General features: G+C 41.0%; 1 protein-coding gene across 1 annotated transcript in view; it reads left to right on the top strand.

Moving 5' to 3' along the window:
• herc1 (HECT and RLD domain containing E3 ubiquitin protein ligase family member 1) overlaps positions 1 to 19,305 on the top strand; it is a 445,291-nt gene that overhangs the window by 118,715 nt on the left and 307,271 nt on the right. The window contains exons 21-23 of the mRNA XM_060853924.1: positions 9,626 to 9,746; positions 10,533 to 10,698; positions 15,677 to 15,992. Coding sequence (XP_060709907.1) covers positions 9,626 to 9,746; positions 10,533 to 10,698; positions 15,677 to 15,992 — 603 coding nt within the window. The remainder of the gene's footprint in view (positions 1 to 9,625; positions 9,747 to 10,532; positions 10,699 to 15,676; positions 15,993 to 19,305) is intronic.

Here is a 19,305-nt window from a genome sequence, read left to right as displayed (position 1 = left end):
TTTTAATAAAATTTGCGCTGGACTCCAGTCCCTAACTTTGCACAAAACCTCAGCTAGGCTGAGAACCTATACCAAGGAACCTTTGCAGATCAACTGTTAAGTTACAACTGTTGTAAATATACAACTTCGCTTCTGGTCTCTTATGAAAAGCAGCTAGTTAAGTTACCAGTGATTATAGTAAAAGGCTTGGGCCCAATTTTATTGAGGTGAAATTGGTTGTGAGAGATTCCTTTAGATTGGCTCAGCAACTTTCAAGTAGAAAATTGCTGTCTGATTGAAGTCCTAATTAAGTATCTGGAAGTCTTCTCGGAAGGTCTAAGGAATATCAAGGAATAAAAGAGTCTTTATGGACCTAGAGAGACCAGCTGATAGTAGAGGATGGCATATTGTTGTGAGAGCAAGAGGGATTGTCCCAAACGTAGTTTGCTTTTAAATACTGGCAGAGCTTTACCAGTGCCATCTAGGGGTCTCCAACATGAAGATTTTGACTAGATGTTATGTCTGGTGGCCAGGCCCCGCCACAGATGTAATCGCATTGGTGGGGAAGTGTCAACAAGGTCAAAAACTGCTGACAGAAGTCCCTCCAAATTCGTGGGAATGTCTGGGTGAACCCTGGACTTAGTTGCACATTGACTATGCAGCTCTTTCGTGGGTTCTATATTCTCAGTCATTGTAGGCAGCCTGCTCAAACTGGTTGGACGTGCATAGGCTCCATTTCACTCTCACTGGGCGATGTAAAAAAGCTGCACATAGTTTGCTACACACAGAGGACCAGAAGTGTTGGTCACAGATAAAGGGCTATGATTTTACCAGCAGATAATTTGATTATTTCTTGGAGTTGAGTGGAATTTGACATAGAAGGACAGCTCCATACCACCCATCATCAAATGGCCTGGCAAAAAGAGCAGTCCAGACTTCGAAGGTTTGGCTGAAGAAGCCACCTACAGCCTTGCTAGATAGATCATAGAATCACCCTACATGTAAGTATCGAGATAGTATTGGCAGAGTTGCTAATAGGTAGAAGACTCTGTCAGGTTAGGTCTGATCTTTCCAAACCTGGTGGGAGGATGAAACTGCATCAGGAACACCAATATTGGACCCAAAACTCCGGCAATTGCGAGAAAGTTTTGATAGAGGGGATGAAGTTTTGTGTAAGAATCATGGAAATAACATCACATGGTCAACTTGAGGTCAAGACTGATATATAAAGTTTGGGTTGGTACAATGGTTCTGAATAGATATGTGACCACATGAAAGCTGTGGATTCTCAAACCACGAGGGAGCAAAATGTGTCTTGTTCTTTGGAATTATCAAAAATGCTGCCAGATCCTGTGGATATGCTCTCTTTGTAAAACGTTGTTGAGTCCTCAATCAGAGATAGAGAGGATGGAAGTAGTCACTTCAATGTCCTTGCTGCTGGAAGAAGAAAGGGAAATTCTACTGAGGCATTACTGGTGTAAGAGATGATCTAGCATGTGTTGCATGCTCTCTCTGTCAGTTGCTGAGTCAGAGGAGCCTGGCAGAAGTAGGTACTGCGGATGCTGGAGATTAGAGTCAAGATTAATGGTGCGAGAAAAGCACAGCAGGTCATGCAGCATCCGAGGTGCAGGAAAATCGATGTTTTGGGCAAAAGCCATTCATTAGGAATTCCTGTCGATTTTCCTGCTCTTCGGATGCTGCCTGATCTGCTGTGCATTTCCTGCACCACTCTAATCTTGATTCAGAGGGACCTGACATGATGCTAAAATGCCTAAGAAGGCTATTCAAGAGATAGAACATAGAAAAAGACAGCACAGTACATCGGCTCTCAATATTTCACCGATCCAAGCCCACCTAACCTACACTCGCCCACTTTCCTCCATATGCCTACCCAATGCCCGTTTAAATGCCCATAAAGAGGGAGAGTCCACCACTGTTACTGGCAGGGCATTCCATGAACTCATGACTCGCTGAGTAAAGAATCTACCCCTAACATCTGTCCTATACCTACCACCCCTTAATTTAATATGCCCCCTCGTAATAGCTGACTCCATACGTGGAAAAAGGTTCTCATGGTCAACCCTATCTAAACCCCTAATCATCTTGTACACCTCTAAGAAGTCACCCCTAAACCTTCTTTTCTCCAATGAAAACAGCCCCAAGTGCCTCAGCCTTTCCTCATATGATCTTCCTACCATACCAGGCAACATCCTGGTAAACCTCCTTTGCACCCGTTCCAGTGCCTCCACATCCTTCCTATAGTATGGCGGCCTAAACTGCACACAATACTCCAGATGCGGCCGCACCAGAGTCTTATACAACTTCAACATGACCTCAGGACTCCGGAACTCAATTCCTCTACATAGGACAAGCCTGTGTCCACAGACTCCAAGTCAGCTAGCTGAACCTCATGGAATAAGTTCCTGGATTGGGGCTATTAATTAGATCCAATCAGGCAGCTCTGGCTGTCAAAAATGTTAAGTATTAGAGATACTGACATTTTGGTGGCTGACTCTTTATGGTATTCTAATATGGGTTTTATCTCATCTTCATAAAGTGGAACTTCTCAGTTGCATCTCAACAATATGCATTAACAATCTATAAATGATGGTAAGGCTACAAACAGCATGCTCTGCACTGCACAGATTCTAACTTTTCTAGAGGAGTACTAACATACGACTACTGAGATTACAGTTACACCACTGCTTACCAGAAAAACTTGTCATAAAGCCTTACCTTGAAAGATGTGATGAAATTGTTCTTAACGGAGTCGATGTCTAAAGTAGGACCTGATTAAAGTAATTCCAGAAAGGCCAGTATCCCATCACCAAGTCATCCTTGACTATAGTACTGCCTCACACAGAGCCAACCACCAAAAAGCCAGTATCTCTAATACTTAACACTTTTGACAGGCAGAACTGCCTGACTGGGGCTATTAATCAGATCCAATCAGAAACTTATTCCATGAGGATTGACTTGCTGACTTTGCTATAATTTCTACATCCCCCCCTCTTGGAGTCTGTGGACAGAGGCTCGTCCTATCTCTTGGATAGCTTCCTTAGGCACTTTATGCACCATTAGAAGTATGGTGTATAAAAACACACTGTATTTCTAATACTGGTGTACTGTGCAGTTCTCGTGCTCTAAGCCCTCCTCAACGATAAATCTTTGTTAATTTTGCAAGACTTCCTCAACACAGCAATATATATAGTAGATCAAAGAGCCCATAGAGTTCAGTCTGGTTAGTTGACTGTATAATTTGACAAGTTATTACACGAGTTACAATTGTCTTTGGAAAAGGAACAGACTAACTTCTTGAAAATTGATTTCACTGTTTTGGACCAGATCAGATGCCCTCAAAATATTTTGAGAAGGTATACTAGACCCTAACTTTTTCTTATTTTAAAGGTAGATGTGAATTGCGCGTTCCTGATATGATGTTACTGGTTAAACTTCTTACTGTTAAGTAAAACACAATTTATTTAAACACAACAGTTAAAATACAAATTAAGAAAAAGAAATTTTGAATAGCTGACTTATTAGAAAACTTAACTGAATAATAGATAAAGTACGTGTTACTGATTAACTATTCCAGTATAGTAACATCCCATAAACTCATCCCTTGGCAAAAAAAAGGTAAATTCAGACACAAATTTTTACATGCAATTCTCCAATTCAGGAGGAAACAACATTGAGAGATTTGTAAGAGAGTAGAAGCTAGGAATCATTCACTGTAACTTCCAGCTCTTCTGTAAACCCAAACAGTCTCTGACTGCTAAAGCTTAAAAGAAATACTAGTCTGTGGGAACTAGCCACTCCCCTTCAAGCTGCTGCCAACTTTTTAAAAATCGATAAGCCTCCTAAGATGTTTATTTACGTCATTTTTAGTAGGCAATTTGCCATCTCTGCCTTTACAACCTCTCTTCAAAAAAAAACCCAGGACAAAATAAACGTTTTAAATTCACAGCATTGTCACACTGTCTATCCCAAAATGTATTGAGGAGAGGCATAAAATGTGAAGTTCGTCATTTGTTTTACCCTCAACTGGGATAACATCAGCTGCACTTAGAGTTCAACCAAGTACAATATTAATTATTTGAATGATATGACATACGTCGACAGGACAATTGATGCTAACCACTTGAGACTTGTATTCACCCGTTTAACAATGATTTAACAATGATCCCAGATAACGATGACAGCAATTTGCACTTTTAAAGCACTCTAAAGGGTAACAAAACATTCAAGTTGTTACCCAATTCGGAAGTATAGAACTAGTAGGAAGGAAGCACAAAGGTGAATCCTTTGGCAAGTACCGAAGTAGGCTAGCCAAAGTCTGTAATCACAATTGGACAGAAATTTCAAGAAACCAGAGCTGAAGCATGGAGAGTGAAAGTTGAACTACAAGATTGAAGAAGATTACAATGTCCTAAGAATATCTCAGAACGAGATGGAGCAGATGTTGCTTAGTATACTTTGTTCCTTTAAAGTTGTGAAATTCCGCTGGATATTTGATCTCAGATACTTGCATAAATTTACACATGGTTCTGGATTGTTTCATTGCTTTAAGTTGTTCAGATTGATTCAGAGACTTGGCCTTTAGTCTGGTCATGCAGAGCTCTCAAGTTCAGGATTGTAGCAGTGTACCAATGTATTCGTCAGCCTTCCACAGTATTTGCATTTTCTGATGTAGAAGTCTATAACACAGTAGCATTTGTAACATTAAAGAATTGGCTGATGAGAGAGTTCCTTGTTTTACTGGCAGTTTGAGAAGCTCAGCAACATACAGTTAACAAGAAAGCAGTGTAGGGTAATCCAAGATGGAGGACGGGAAAAAATTATAGCTGTAAAAGCTGCTTCTTTTTTGTTTTGAGGCATTTTAGGTGTTGGAGGTGATTTCCTCAAATTTCAGGAGCAGCAATTACTGTTTTATGTACTGTTGCATTGTTTTGGAGCTATGGGAGACAAAAGATCCAAACAATTCCATTTTAAAAAGGAGGAAGGCAGCCAAAGGCAGTGACCGCATGGTCAGAGAGAGAAACCCATACTGCTGTCTGACACAGCAGTGAATCTGCACAGTTGCTCCCTTTACTGTTTGAGTTCAAGTATCTCTGGATATTGGAGTGTGCCTAGGAAAAATGAAAAAGCAGTGAAACTCACAGATGACCTTGGAGACATTTTGGGGGAGTTCACAGCTCAGGAACAGATAGGTGCATTGTTTTTTTGAAAGTGTAGCCTTGCTGTAAAGCTTAAATAGTGAGAATGTTTTGCTTGCGCATCCCATTAGATCACATGGATGGGTTGGAGTGGCAGTTAGAGACAATAAGAAATTTACAGGAGCTGGGGGTGTGATGGATAGCAGTTGTAGGAAGGGAGAAAAGGCTGCCGATACAGTCAGGTCGATGGGTAAAAGGTAGGAGGGGTAGGCAGGTAGTGCAAGGAGTCCACTGTGGCTATTCCCATCAAAACAGCAATGTGTTGTTTTGGAAAACGAAGGGGGTGATGGAGTCTCAGGGGAATGTAGCATGAGCAGCCAAGTTTCTGGTACCAAGAATGTCTCTATTGTAATGAGGGGTATGTTGGGTTCCAAGCAATCGATTGTGATAAGGGATTCTCTAGTCAGAGGTACAGACATTTCTGCAGCTGGCAGTGAAAAATCAGAATGGTGTGTTGCTTCCCTTGTGCCAGAATCAAGGATGTCTCTGACAGGGTGCAGAATATTCTCAAAGGGGAGAGGAACCAGCAATAGGTCATTAGTTCCAATGTGTACAATGACATAGGAAGGGAAAAGGATGAAATTCTGAAGGGAGAATACAGAAAAGAAGGAATTTAAAAAGGAGATCCTTGAGAGTAGTAATATCTGGATTACACCTGGTGCTATGAGCTTGTGAGGGGAGGAATAGGAGGATGGAGCAGATGAATGTGTGGCTAAGGAGCTGGTGCAGGAGAAGGGTTCACATTTGTGGATCATTGTAATCTCTTCTGGGGTAGAAGTGACCTGTACAAGAAGTATGGATTGCACCTGAATTGGAAGAGTACTAATATACTGGCAGGGAGATTTGCTAGAGCTGCTTAGCAGGATTTACATTAGTAAGGTAGAAGGATGGGACCCAGGGAAATAGTGAGGAAAGAAATTAATCTGAGATTGGGAAAATGAGTGAATCAAAACAGTCAGGGCAGGCAGGAACAAAGCAGAGAAGAAGATAGGACTGATAAATTCCTGAAGAAGGGCTTATGCCCGAAGCGTCGATTCCCTTGCTCCTTGGATGCTGCCTGACCTGCTGCGCTTTTCCAGCAACACATTTTTCAGCTCTGATAAATTAAACTGCATTTATTTCAGTGCAAGAGGCTGAACAGGAAAAGCAGATGAACTCAGGACATGGTTAGGACCATGGGACTGGGACATCGTAGCAATTACATAAACATGGCTCGGGGTGAACAGGACTAGCAGCTTAATGTTCCAGGACACAAATGCTATAGAATGGATAGAAATGGAGGCAAGAGAGCAGGGGGAGTAGCGTTTTTGATAAGGGATATCATTACGGCTGTACTTGGGGAGGATATTCCTGGGAATATATCCAGGGAAGTTACTTAAGTAGATCTGAGAGATAAAAAAGGTATGATCACCTTATTGGGATTTTACATAGACCCCCTAATGGACAGGGTGAAATTGAGAAACAAATTTGTAAGGAAATCTCAGTCATCTGTAAGAGTAATAGGTTGGTTATGGGCGGGGATTTTAACTTTCCAAACATAGACTAGGACTGCCATAGTGTTAAGGGTTTAGATGGAGAGGACTTTAAGTGTGTACAAGAAAATTTTCGGATTCAACATGTGGATCTACTAGAGAAGCTGCAAAACTTGACCTACTCTTGGGATGTAAGGCAGGGCAGGTGACTGAGGTGTCAGTATGGGAGCACTTGGAGGCTAGTGACCATAATTCTACTGGTTTTAAAATAGTGATGGAAAAAGATAGACCAGATCTAAAAGTTGAAGTCCTAAACTGGAGGAAGATCACTTTTGACGGTATTAGACAATAATTTTCAAAAGTTGATTGGCGCAGATGTTCGCAGGTAAAGGGACAGATGGAAAATGGGAAGCCTTCAAAAGTGAGATAATGAGAATCCTGAGACAGTATATTCCCGTTCGGCTGAAAGACAAGACTGATTGGTGAAGGGAATGCTGGATGATTCGAGAAATTGAAGTTTTGGTTAAGAAAAAGAAGGAAGCATATGTCAGGTATAAGACAGCAGAGATTGAATCAATCCGTAGAAGAGTATAAAGACAGTAGGAGTTTCCATAAGAGGGAAATCCGGAGGGCAAAAAGGGGACATGAGATAGCTTTGGCAAATAGGGTTAAGAAGAATCTGAAAGGATTTTATAAATATATTAAGGTGAAAAGGGTAACTAAGGAAAGAATAGGGCCCCTGAAAGCAACCTATGTGTGGAACCACAGGAGATGAGAGACGTACTAAACAAGTATTTTGCATCAGTGTTTACTGTGGAGAAGGACATGGAAGATATCAGGGAAAATGGAAAGTAATAGGGTAGGGGAATGAATCTGGGTGGGTTACTCTTCAGGCGGTCAGTGTAAATTTGTAGGGATTCCATGATTCTATGATATAGAATGTGGGGAAATGGATGATGATATCTTGGAAAAATGTCCATATTACAGAGATGGTGGTGCAGGATGTCTTGAAATGCATAAAGATGGTTGGATACCCAAGACCTGATCAAGTGTGCCCTGGAACTCTGTGGTGGCTGGGGTAATTGCTCGGACCCCTGCTGGGATATTTGTATCCCAGCAAGTCTTGGGTGAGGTGTCGGAAGACTGGAGGTTGGCTGGCATGGTGCTGTTATTTAAGAAGGGTGGTAAGGAAAAGCTAAGGAACTACAGACCGGTGAGCCTGACATTGGTGGTGGCGAAGTTGTTGGAGAGAACCCTGAGGGACAGGATTTACATGCACTTGGAAAGGTCAGGATTGATTAGGGATAGTCAGCATGGCTTTGTGCGTGGGAAATCATGTCTCACAAACTTAATGGAGTTTTTGAAGAAGTAACAAAGAGGATTGATGAGGGCACAGCAGTGAATGTGACCTATGTGGACTTCAGTCAGGCATTCGACAAGGCTTCTCATGGTAGACTGGTTAGCAAGGTTTGATCTCGTGGGATAGTTGGAGAATTAACCATTTGATACAGCACTGGTTGAAGATAAAAGGTAGTAGTGGAAGGTTGCTTTTCAGACTGGAGGCCTGTGACCAGTTGTGTGCCACTGGAATCGGTGCTGAGTTCGCTGCTTTTCGTCATTCATATAAATGATTTGGATATGAACATAGGAGGTATAGTTAGTAAGTTTGCGGATGACACCAAAATTGGAGGTGTAGCGGACAGTGAAGAAGGTTACTCAGGTTATAATGGGATCTTGATCAGATGGGCCAAGGGATTGAGGAATGGCAGATGGAGTTCAAATTGGATAAATGTGAAGTACTGCATTTTGGAAAGGCAAACCAGGACAGGATTTATACACTTAATGTAAGGGACTGTTGCTGAACAACGAGACCTTGGAATGCAGGTTCATTGTTCCTTAAAAGTGGAGTTACAGGTAAATGGGGTAGTGAAGATGATGTTTGGTATGCTTTTCTGTCTTGAACAGAGCATTAAGTATAAAAGTCGGGAGGTCATGATGTGGCTGTACAGGACATTGGTTTGACCATTTTTGGAATACGGAATGCAATTCTGTGATCCCTACTATAGAAAGGATGTTGTGAAACTTGAGAAGGTTCAGGAAGATTTACAGGGTTGGAGGATTTGAGCTAGAGGGAGAGAGTGGAGCTGTTTTCACTGGAGCGTTGGAAGCTGAGGGGTGACCTAATCGAGGTTCATAAAATAATGAGGGTCATGGATAGGTAAATAGCCAAGGTCTTTCCTGGGATGGGGGAGTGCAGAACAAGAGGGCATAGGTTTAGGGTGAGAGGAGAAAAATGTAAAAGTGGCAACCTTTTTCATGCAGAGGGTGGTGCATGTATGAAATGAGCTGCCAGAGGAATTGGCAGAGGTTGTTACAACTACAACATTTAAAATACATCTGGATGGATTTATGAAGAAGAAGGCATTAGAGAATATGAGCCACATGCTGGCAAATGGGACTAGATTAGATGAGGATATCTGGCTGACATAGATGAGTTGGCCCGAAGGGTCTGTTTCCATGCTGTGTGTCTCTGTGACTCTGGAGAACAAAGTTAGAAGATGCTTGTTGATGTTTTGTTTCAACTGGCCCTGAGTGAGATGTTCCTGCTCCAAATCAGATAGCAGCCTTCTCGATGCTGAGGTCAATTTAATTGAAGAAGTTTGGGTTGCAACAGAAGACTGTTGGAATGTTTTTTTGTAAAAGTCATGAACCTTCTCACAATTTATTTGTCACATGTTGCCAATTGAAAAAGAGCAACCTCAGTTACCCGAATGTCAATTATCCAAATTTCAGATTATCTGAACAAGATCTCAAGGTCCTGTAAAAACATTGTCCGTTATCCAAACAATCAGTTATCCAAACAGCATACTCCCCATCGGTCTCATTCGGATGATCAAGGTTGCTCTGTATTCCATTCATCAACATTTTCAAAGCTGATGTTTTTCTAATATCTTTTAGGTATCAACCAAGTAAAACACTTGCAGAAATATATCGTTGTGTTTACAAAGTTCGTAACAAACTGCTAGCATGCAAAAACCTGGAACTTATCCAGACCCAGTCACTTTCCAGTGAAAGGAGAGTAAGTTCTTCAAATAATTTTTAAAAAATATAAATAATTCAAATGTAACTGAGTTAGACCATTCAAATATTCTTGACAATGTTACATGAGTAAAATGCAATAATGTTCTGTAAAGCATGAATTATTGCTTTTGCTGGAACTCATACTGCTGTCTGTCTCTATGGACAAATGTATTTGCAACAAGGCCCGTCAGACAGCTCTCCCAATTTTAATATGAGTACCCAGATTTTAGTAAATTAGACTTTGCAAGATCAAGGGCTAGGATTGCTGTCGAAACTCGTGGTGGCATCTGTGGAGAGAAAGCGGAGTTAAATTTGGAGTCTGGTAACCTTTCTCGAGGACATAGTTTTTGTTTCAGATTTTTAACATTTTCACTTCTTTGTTTTATTTTTGTATGGCTGTTGTTCTCATTGCTGAAGTTAAAACCAGGTGGTTCATCTGGGTTCAGTTTTGCTGTGTTCTTCATGCTTGAAAAATGTGCTTTGAAGATGAAAAGCCAAGGATGTAGCAAATCCCTCTGTGTTGTGTGTAGTCTTTAAATGAAAAATGATCCATTATGCATATTTTTTGTTTGATTCAATCAGTCTCTGCCTGTTCAAGTTGTTAATCTTGAGGAATAACGGTTCATCAATTTCAGTTTTGAATCACTTTTGTTTTAGCCAGCCCACAAAATGGGTCTAATAATGTTTTCTAAAGGAAAGATAAAGTATTGATTTCTCAAATAAATAATGCAAAATACCACAATGTTTTAAAAAATGTTTTACTTTACCTTCCCTTTTACTCAAGTTGTCAGAAAATCAAGACACGACAGATGTTGATGTTCAAGAGCTTTCTTTCACTCGTACCATTGATGAAGAAGCTGAAATAGAAGAGCAGGCATATCGAGATCGTGAAGATGAGCATCTGGAACAAGAGGAAGAAGATAGGGAGCAAGAAGTCATGACTGCTGGAAGTAAATAAATATATCTAGAACTAATTTGTTTGAATGGCATTTGGGTACAACCCAAACAACTCAAATTGTTTGTCTTGTAGTCCTAGCAAATAATATAGTAGTTGCCCATTGTTTCATTCGTTTGTATAATGGCCATGATTGGAGTATTGCTTGCGGTTCTGGTCGCCACGTTATGAGGAGGATGTGGAGTTTTTGGAGAGGATACAAAAGAAGTTTACCAGAATGTTGTCTGGATTGGAGTGTATTTGCTATAAGGAGAGGTTGGACAAACTTGGAGCATCAGAGGTTGAAGGGATGACCTGACTGAAGTATATAAAATTATGAGGCATAGATAGTCAGTCCTTTCCCCAGGGTGGAAATGTCAAATACTAGGAAGCATAGGTTTAAGGTGAGAGGAGATATGTTTAAGGGAAATGTGTGAGGAAGGTTTTTTTTCCACACAGAGGGTGGTGGGTGGTGGGTGCCTGGAACATACAGCTGGGGACATGGTAGAAGCAGAAATGATAGCAATGTTTCATAGGCATTTAGATAGATGCATGAAAAGGCAGGGAATCAAGGGATATGGACAATGTGCTGGCAGATAAAATTAGTTTAGAATGGCATCATGGTTAGCCATGGTCTGTTTCTGTGTTGTACTGTTCTAAATTCTGTTTGGAAAATTAATAATTTACAAATTTCAAGCTAAATTATCTGTCCTAATCTACCCGCTGCTGTTAGCAATGGTCATCTCCAATAAGCAGCAACAAACCTGGAGGTGACGATTAACCAACTTCTTGGATTTAGTTGAAGATTTATTTGGTAGTTGTATAGCTAAATTAAAGATCAACATTAAAAATAGCTGTAATATTATTAGATTAGATTAGACTTACAGTGTGGAAACAGGGCCTTCGGCCCAACAAGTCCACACCGACCCGCCGAAGCGCAACCCACCCATATCCCTACATTTACCCCTTACCTAACACTACGGACAATTTAGCATGGCCAATTCACCTGACCCGCACATCTTTGGGACTGTGGGAGGAAACCGGAGCACCCAGAGGAAACCCACGCAGACACGGGGAGAATGTGTAAACTCCACACAGTCAGTCGCCTGAGTCGGGAATTGAACCCGGGTCTCAGGCACTGTGAGGCAGCAGTGCTAACCACTGTGCCACCGTGCCGCCCTTTTGGTGTAAACTGTTGTTGGTCCTAATTAGTGCAAATGATTTTCACCGATGGTGGTTGTTCTATTGATGCAACAATTCCAAACAACTCTGCTAAAGTTTGCCTTGCATTCTTGAAATAGTATGTCTTTTATACCTTGTGGGCTTAACTGTTTCCTCAGCCTTTTGCTAGATTCCAATGTGGCATTTTCTTTTTGAGGGTTGTATCAAAGTGTGCCAGTTTCTCAAGCAGGTAAGCTGTTAATACTGTGAAATAGCCAGAAAATTTTGTGGATGCTGCTTTTAGTCAGATGGGGGAAAAAAAACATAAAGGGATTTAGCCTTTTTATGGTTTTCTACAGTTTGAAAATTGGACTTTCTGGTCAGACATTCAGAAGAATATCTCTATTTGAAGAATTTAAAATAATCCATCATTTTATTTTTTAACCATTTCTCTTGGTGTAGTTGAAGAGATTTATGTCCATAGTTTTGCAAGGTGAGTTTTTCGGCTGCTAAATGTTAACACTATTTCAGGCATGTTGCATTATTAGTTTGCATTTTTTATAACATGCTGTTTGCTTTAAAAAAAGAATGAATATTAAATCTAAAGCAGTGCATCCTGCACTGGAACAACTGTTTGAGTAGAGGAGTTGCTAGGATTTGGAATGCGTTGGTTTGGAGAGTGGTGGAAGTGGATTCCATAAGAGGATTCAAAAGACAGCTGGATATGTATTTGAAAGTGATAAATTTTGAAGACGATGGAGATAAGGCTGGAGAATGAGACTAGTGGGTAGCTTTCTCAGGAACTGGTACAGACACAGTGAGTCTAATGGCCTTCTAATCCCTCTATACAGTAAAATTGTATGATTCTGAATCATTATAGACTTTCCTTCCTTGAGATTTATTATCTCAATACAAAAAAGGTAAATCAAAAGTAACAGGAAGAGAATTTGGTGGAGAAACTCTGCAGCATTTGTGGAGAGAAAGTAGAGTTAACATTTCAAATCCAGTGACACTTTTTCAGAACTGTTGTTAGCAATATAATGTCAGTAATGAAGTTTGAATAGTAATGTGTTTCTGCATTTGATCCTGCCCTTCATAACAAAGGAACTTTAATCTTTCCATTTAAGCCTGAAGTTAAACATGGGATATTAGAGATTGTGTGATCTACAGATTTTGTCACACGGGTCAGCAAAATCTATTTCACATTCTCCATGCTCAAAATAGTCAAAAGAATTCTCAGTATTGTACTTGAAATTTCAATGCAATTCAACCCCCTGTAGTTTTTTTTTAAAAGAAGTGTCATCTTATGGTTCCAAAATGAAATAATGTTGCTCTAAACTAAAGATCAAAATAACTTGTGATAACTTTTAGCTGACAGCAAATGTTTACATTCCCAAGTAAATGTGTTACGAGATAGTTGAGCCTATAGTCTGAAAAGGAAGCTATATTCACAGGGAGTACATGTTGGAGCATCAGGGCTGTAACCAAGTCTCTGAACATCCTTCTGTAGTTATTTTATTGTGAGCAAGTGATTATGCAATCTTATCAACATTTTACTCACTAGCTGCCAGTGCTTTTTAAAAATTTAGGTCTTTTGTTTAACCAAACTATATTTTGACATTCCACTTTTTGAAAATTAGCCCTCGTTGAGCATTTTTTTCCACCTTGAAAGAATCTCTTCCATTTTCTAAGCGGCTTGCATTGCTGGTGTTTTGCATATTCATTTTCAGGAATATTTTGATGTCTGTGATGCAGTGCTCCATTTCCCTCGAGTGCAGGTAGAAGATACCCGATATCTCAATAAATAATGATTTGGAGATGCCGGTGTTGCGCTGGGGTGTACAAAGTTAAAAATCACATAACATCAGGTTATAGTTCAACAAGTTTAATTGGAAGCACACTAGCTTTCGGAATGCCACTCCTTTGACAGGTGGTTGTGGAGGGCACAATTGTACGGCACAGAATTTATACCAAAAATTTACAGTGTGATGTAGCTGAAATTATACATTTAAAAAATACCTTGATTGTCTGTTGAGTCTTTCATCTGTTCAAATACCATGATAGTTTCACTTCTTTCATGTGTAAATGACAAAACTTTTTTTTAAAGTTGCATCTCAGGTTAACTGTAACAATTGGTGTTAGCTGGGCAATATGTTGAAGGTGTTAGCCCCCTGTGTTCTCTGCCTATGCCATCATGTCTAGATTGATTTTAATCTAAAAAGTGTGATAACAGAGTTTTACATGAATTCATGCAGTTTTTGAGCAAAGTACAATGTAACTCTGCAAGTACAAATTCACCCCACAAAATATGTATATGTGTGCGTGAGCCTGTGTGTGTGTGTGTGTGTGTGTCTGTCTGTCTGTCTATCTGTCTGTGTTGGGGGGTTGTGAGTGTGAGAGAGTGTATGTAAGTGTAGAGTGTCTTAAGTCTATGAGGGGGTACATGTGGGAGTGTGTGTGGGGCTGTGTTGGGGGATTGTGAGTGTCTGTGTGAGTGAGTGGTCTAAGTCTCTGAGAGTGTGTGTGTGTGTGTGTGTGTGTGTCTGTATCTGTCTGTCTGTCTGTCTCTCTCTATAGTGCAATAGTAGTCACCTATAATGTGACATGAACCCAAGGTCCTGGTTGAGGCTCTCCCTATGGGTATGGAATTTAGCTATCAGCCTCTGCTCGGCCACTTTTTACTGCTGCCTGTCCCGATGTCCGCCTTGGAGATGGAGTTATGGAGATAAGGCAGGAACAGGATACTGATTAAGGATGATCAGCCATGATCATATTGAATGATGGTGCAGGCTCGAAGGGCAGAATGGCCCACTCCTGCATCTGTTGTCTATTGGAGAATGGTCACTCGAAGGTCTGAGGTAGAATGTCCTGGACGGCTGAAATGTTCCTCAACGGGGGTCATGTCACACCACAGGTGACTACTATTGCACGATACACACACGCACACACGCACGCACGCACGCATATACCCAGACACACTCACACATGCATCCTCTGAGACTTAGACCACTCTACACTCGCTCACGCACATATACACTCTCTCTCACAGACGCTCACTCTCACACTCACAACCCCCCACCCCAGCCCCACACACACTCCCACACTCTCAAATGCACCCCCTCATAGACTTAAGACACTCAATACTCACATACACACACACATATACACTCTCTCTCACACTGTCAACCCCCCAACCCAGACAGATGCACACACACATACATATATACACGCGCGCGCACACACACGCGCACACATACATATATTTTGTGTGGTGAATTTGTACTTGCAGAGTTATATTGTACTTTGTTCAAAAACTGCATGAATTCAAGTTAAACTCTGTTATCTCACTTTTTAGATTAGAATCAATCTAAACATCATGGCATAGACAGAGAACACAGGGTGTTAACAACTTCAAAATATTGTCTGGCTAACACCAATTGTTACAGTTAACCTGAAAATGCAACTTTTAAAAAAACGTTTTGTCATGAAATAAGTGAAACCATCATGGTATATGAACAGATGAAAGACTCAACAGACAATCAAGGTATTTTTCAATATATAATTTAAGTTACATCACACTGTAAATGTTTGGTATGAATTCTGTGCCTTACAACTGTGTCCTTCACAACCACCTGTCAAAGGAGTGGTACTCCGAAAGCTAGTGTGCTTCTAATTAAACCTGGTTGGACTATAACCTAGTGTTGTGATTTTTAACTCAATAAATAAAGTTTCGGTTATGCCACTGCAAAATAAATTAGTATTATTTTGGTCTAACCTTCTCCTAGCATTTAATGAGTGCTCTGTTTATTTGTGTTTTTTGTTACATATTACAGAAATCTTTCAATGTTTCCTATCAGCACGTGAAGTTGCTCGTAGTCGTGATTGTGACAGAATGAGCAGCACATCTGGAATTGGGAATGGAACTGTTGTTCGACTAGAGGATCCACAGTCTCAGCTCCGGGAAGAACGGCGAGTCAGCACTGGACTCACAGAAGGACAGGACCTTTACACAGCAGCATGCAATTCTGTCATTCATCGATGTGCACTGTTAATTCTAGGTGTCACCCCAGTCATTCAAGAGTTGTATCAAAAAGATGAAGGCCAGATAGGACATTCTGCGACTAATGAAGGGCTTGGTTTTATGACCAGGTTAGAAACAGTTTTTTTTAAAAGAATGTAATCGAACAGTGTATCTCTTATCAACACACTTGAACAGATGTTGATATTGATGACGCTGTCATTATGTCCCTCACTGCACAGGAATTGAAAATATTACATCCATTGCCAGCAAAACTAAAAACCTTTGGATCTGTTTGAGCCTGACCCTGCCTAGTCATGATTCTTTTTGTCTTAGTTTTAAAAAAAAATGCAGGGATAACTCAAAGCGGCTTACCAACTGTCTTGTCTGATGGAGACATTTTTGCACCAGCGACTTTCTTTGCAAAGAAACTGAACAGAACACATCTCTTAAAGCCACAGTATCGCCACAGTTTACAGTTGATAAGAGAATTAGGCGTGTGCTAAATAGTGAGGAATTTTACCTTGGATTACAGGAGAATAGAAATAGTCTGATCAGTGGCAAATGGAATTCAATCTGAAAAAAATGTGAGGTGGTACTTGAGCAGCACAAACAGGCAAGAGAATATATGATGAACGATTAAAACCTGGAAAGCGTCGAGAATTAGATGCCCGTTAAGGTGATGGGACCAGTAGATAAAAGTGGTTAATAAGCCATATTGGATACTTGTCTTTATTAGCCAAGGTATAGAGCTTAAAAGCAGGGTGCTCATGCTGGAACTATATAAAACTTTGGTTAGTCTACAGATAGGGTTTTGTGTGCATTCTGGGATCCACATTAAAGGAAGGACGTGCTTGCATTGGAGAGGGTGCACAGGAGATTTATCAAGTTGTTTCCTGGGCTGCAGAGTTTAAGTTATGAGGTAAGATTAGCTAGACTGGAGTTGCTCCCCTTGGAGCAGAGGATATTATTAAGATGTATAAAATTGAGTGATAGGAAGGAATGTTTCCTCTTGGTGGAAGGATCAAGGACCAGAGGGGCATAGATTTAAGGTAATAGGTAAGATGTTCAGAGGAGATATGAGAAAGCTTTCCTTCACCCAGATGGTGGTGGAATCTGGACTCTGTCTACAAGGGAAATAGAGCCAAAGGATATTGAAGAAGTAGTTATGAGCACTTCGAATAATAAAGCATACAAGGCGATTGGCCAACTACAGGAAAATGGGATTGGAATAATTAGATGCCTTTTTTTGATCATTACGAACTCCAATGGCCTTTTTCTGAGCTGTAGATCTCTGATGCCTCTGACGCTGCATCATTCTGTAACCGCTCATGACTGAAACAGACCTTGGACTCCATTCTATGAAGTTGCCTTCTTTTCAACTCCATCGGCAAGTTGAATATGTTTTGGATACTTCTAGATGAACTTTCTTTACATTACTCCCACCTACATCATTTATAGCGCAGATGTGGCCATTCGGTGAATCCTATAGAATGTCCTACTCAGGAGTGGGTTAAACTTGGCTTGCTAGTGAGAAATAGGGCAGAACAGGTGACTGTAGGGAGCACTTTGGGACCAGCGACCATACTTCTATTGATTTTAAATTTGTTATGGAGAGGGACAAAACTGGTCCACTGGTTCAAGTTCTAAATTGGGGCAAGGCAAATTTTGATGGAATTATTAAACAGGAGATTGCAGAGATTGATTGGCGTAGTTCGTTTGCAGGCAAAGGGACCTCTGGCAAGCGGGAGGCCTTTATAAGTGAGATAGTTAGAATTCTAGATCAAATGTTCCCGTGAGGGCGAAGGGCAAGGTTGACAGGAATAGGCGACTGTGGATGACATCTTTTGAGACTTTGACCAGAAAAAAAGAAAGAGGTATGACTCAGGTATAGGCAGCTGGGATCAAGGGAATCCCTGGAGGTATATTGAAGGAGTTTACTGAAGAAGGAAATCAGGAGAGTGAAAAGGAGGCACGCGATAGTCTTGGCTGAGAAGATTAGGGTGAATCAAAAGAGGTTCTTTAAATCTATTAAAGGAAGAAGAACAACTAGGATGAGAATAGGACCTCTCAAGGACCAAAGTGGACATGAATGAGTAGAACTATAGGAGATGGGCAAGGTCTTCAATGAATATTTCTCCTCTGCGTTTATCATGGAGAAAGACATGAAGACTTGGGGAAGTTAGTGGTCATATCTTGGAGAGAGTCCATATTACAATAGACAAGAAGTTGGACATATTAGAGGGTTTCCTAACTCAGTACGTTGACAGGCCAACGAGGGGAGATGCCATTCTAGACTTGGTGCTCTGAAACGAGCCGGGGCAGGTATAACATCTTGTGGTGGGAGAGCATTTTGGTGATAGTGACCACAATTGCCTCACATTCTACACAGCGATGGAGAAGGAGAGGATTAGGCAAAATGGAAGGATATTTAATTGGGGAAGAGGAAACTATGATGTTAGGAAACTATGATGTTAGACATGAGTTAGGAAGCATAGATTGGGAGCAATTGTTCCATGGTAAAGGCACTATAGACATGTGGAGACTGTTTAAGGAACAGTTGTTGCAAGTGATGAATAAATATATCCCTCTGAGACAGGCAAGAAGTGGTAAGATAAAGGAACCTTGGATGACGAGAGAGGTGGAGCTTCTCGTCAAAAGGAAAAAGGTAGCTTACATAAGGTGAGGAAGCTAGGGTCAAGCTCAGCTCTAGAGGATTGCAGGCAGGTGTAGAAGGAGCTCAAAAATAGTCTGAGGAGAGCCAGGAGGGGGCAGGAGAAAGGCTTGGCAGAATGGATTAGGGAGAACACAAAGGCATTTCACACTTATGTGAGGGATAAGAGAGTGGTCAAAGAAAGAGTAGGGCTGATCAGGGATAGCATAGGGAATTTGTGTGTAGAGTCTGAGGAGGTAGGGGAAGCCCTAAATGACTTTTTTGCTTCTGTCTTTACGAAAGAAATGAACTTTGTAGTGAATGAAACCTTTGAAGAGCAGGTGTGCATGCTGGAATGGATAGAGATAGAAGAAGCTGATGTGATGAAACTTTTGCCAAACATTAAGATTGACAAGTCGCCAGGCCCGGACCAGATTTGTCCTCGGCTGCTTTGGGAAACGAGAAATGCAATTGCTTTGCCACTTGCGAAGATCTTTGCATCCTCACTCTCCACTGGAGTCGTACCTGAGGACTGGAGAGAAGCAAATGTAATACCGCTCTTCAAGAAAGAAAATAGGGAAATCCCCAGCAATTACAGACCAATAAGTCTCTCGTCTGTCATCTGCAAGGCGCTAGAAAGGATTCTGAGGGATAGGATTTATGACCATCTGGAAGAGCTGAAAATGTGTTGCTGGAAAAGTGCAGCAGGTCAGGCAGCATCCAAGGAGCAGGAGAATCGACATTTCGGGCATGACCCCTTCTTCAGGAATGAGGAAGGTGTGCCAAGCAGT

Source organism: Hemiscyllium ocellatum, chromosome 42 (assembly GCF_020745735.1).
Source record: "Hemiscyllium ocellatum isolate sHemOce1 chromosome 42, sHemOce1.pat.X.cur, whole genome shotgun sequence".
Lineage (NCBI taxonomy): Eukaryota > Metazoa > Chordata > Chondrichthyes > Orectolobiformes > Hemiscylliidae > Hemiscyllium > Hemiscyllium ocellatum.
Note: the sequence above shows the minus strand (reverse complement) of the source record. Positions and strands in the feature narration are given on the sequence as shown.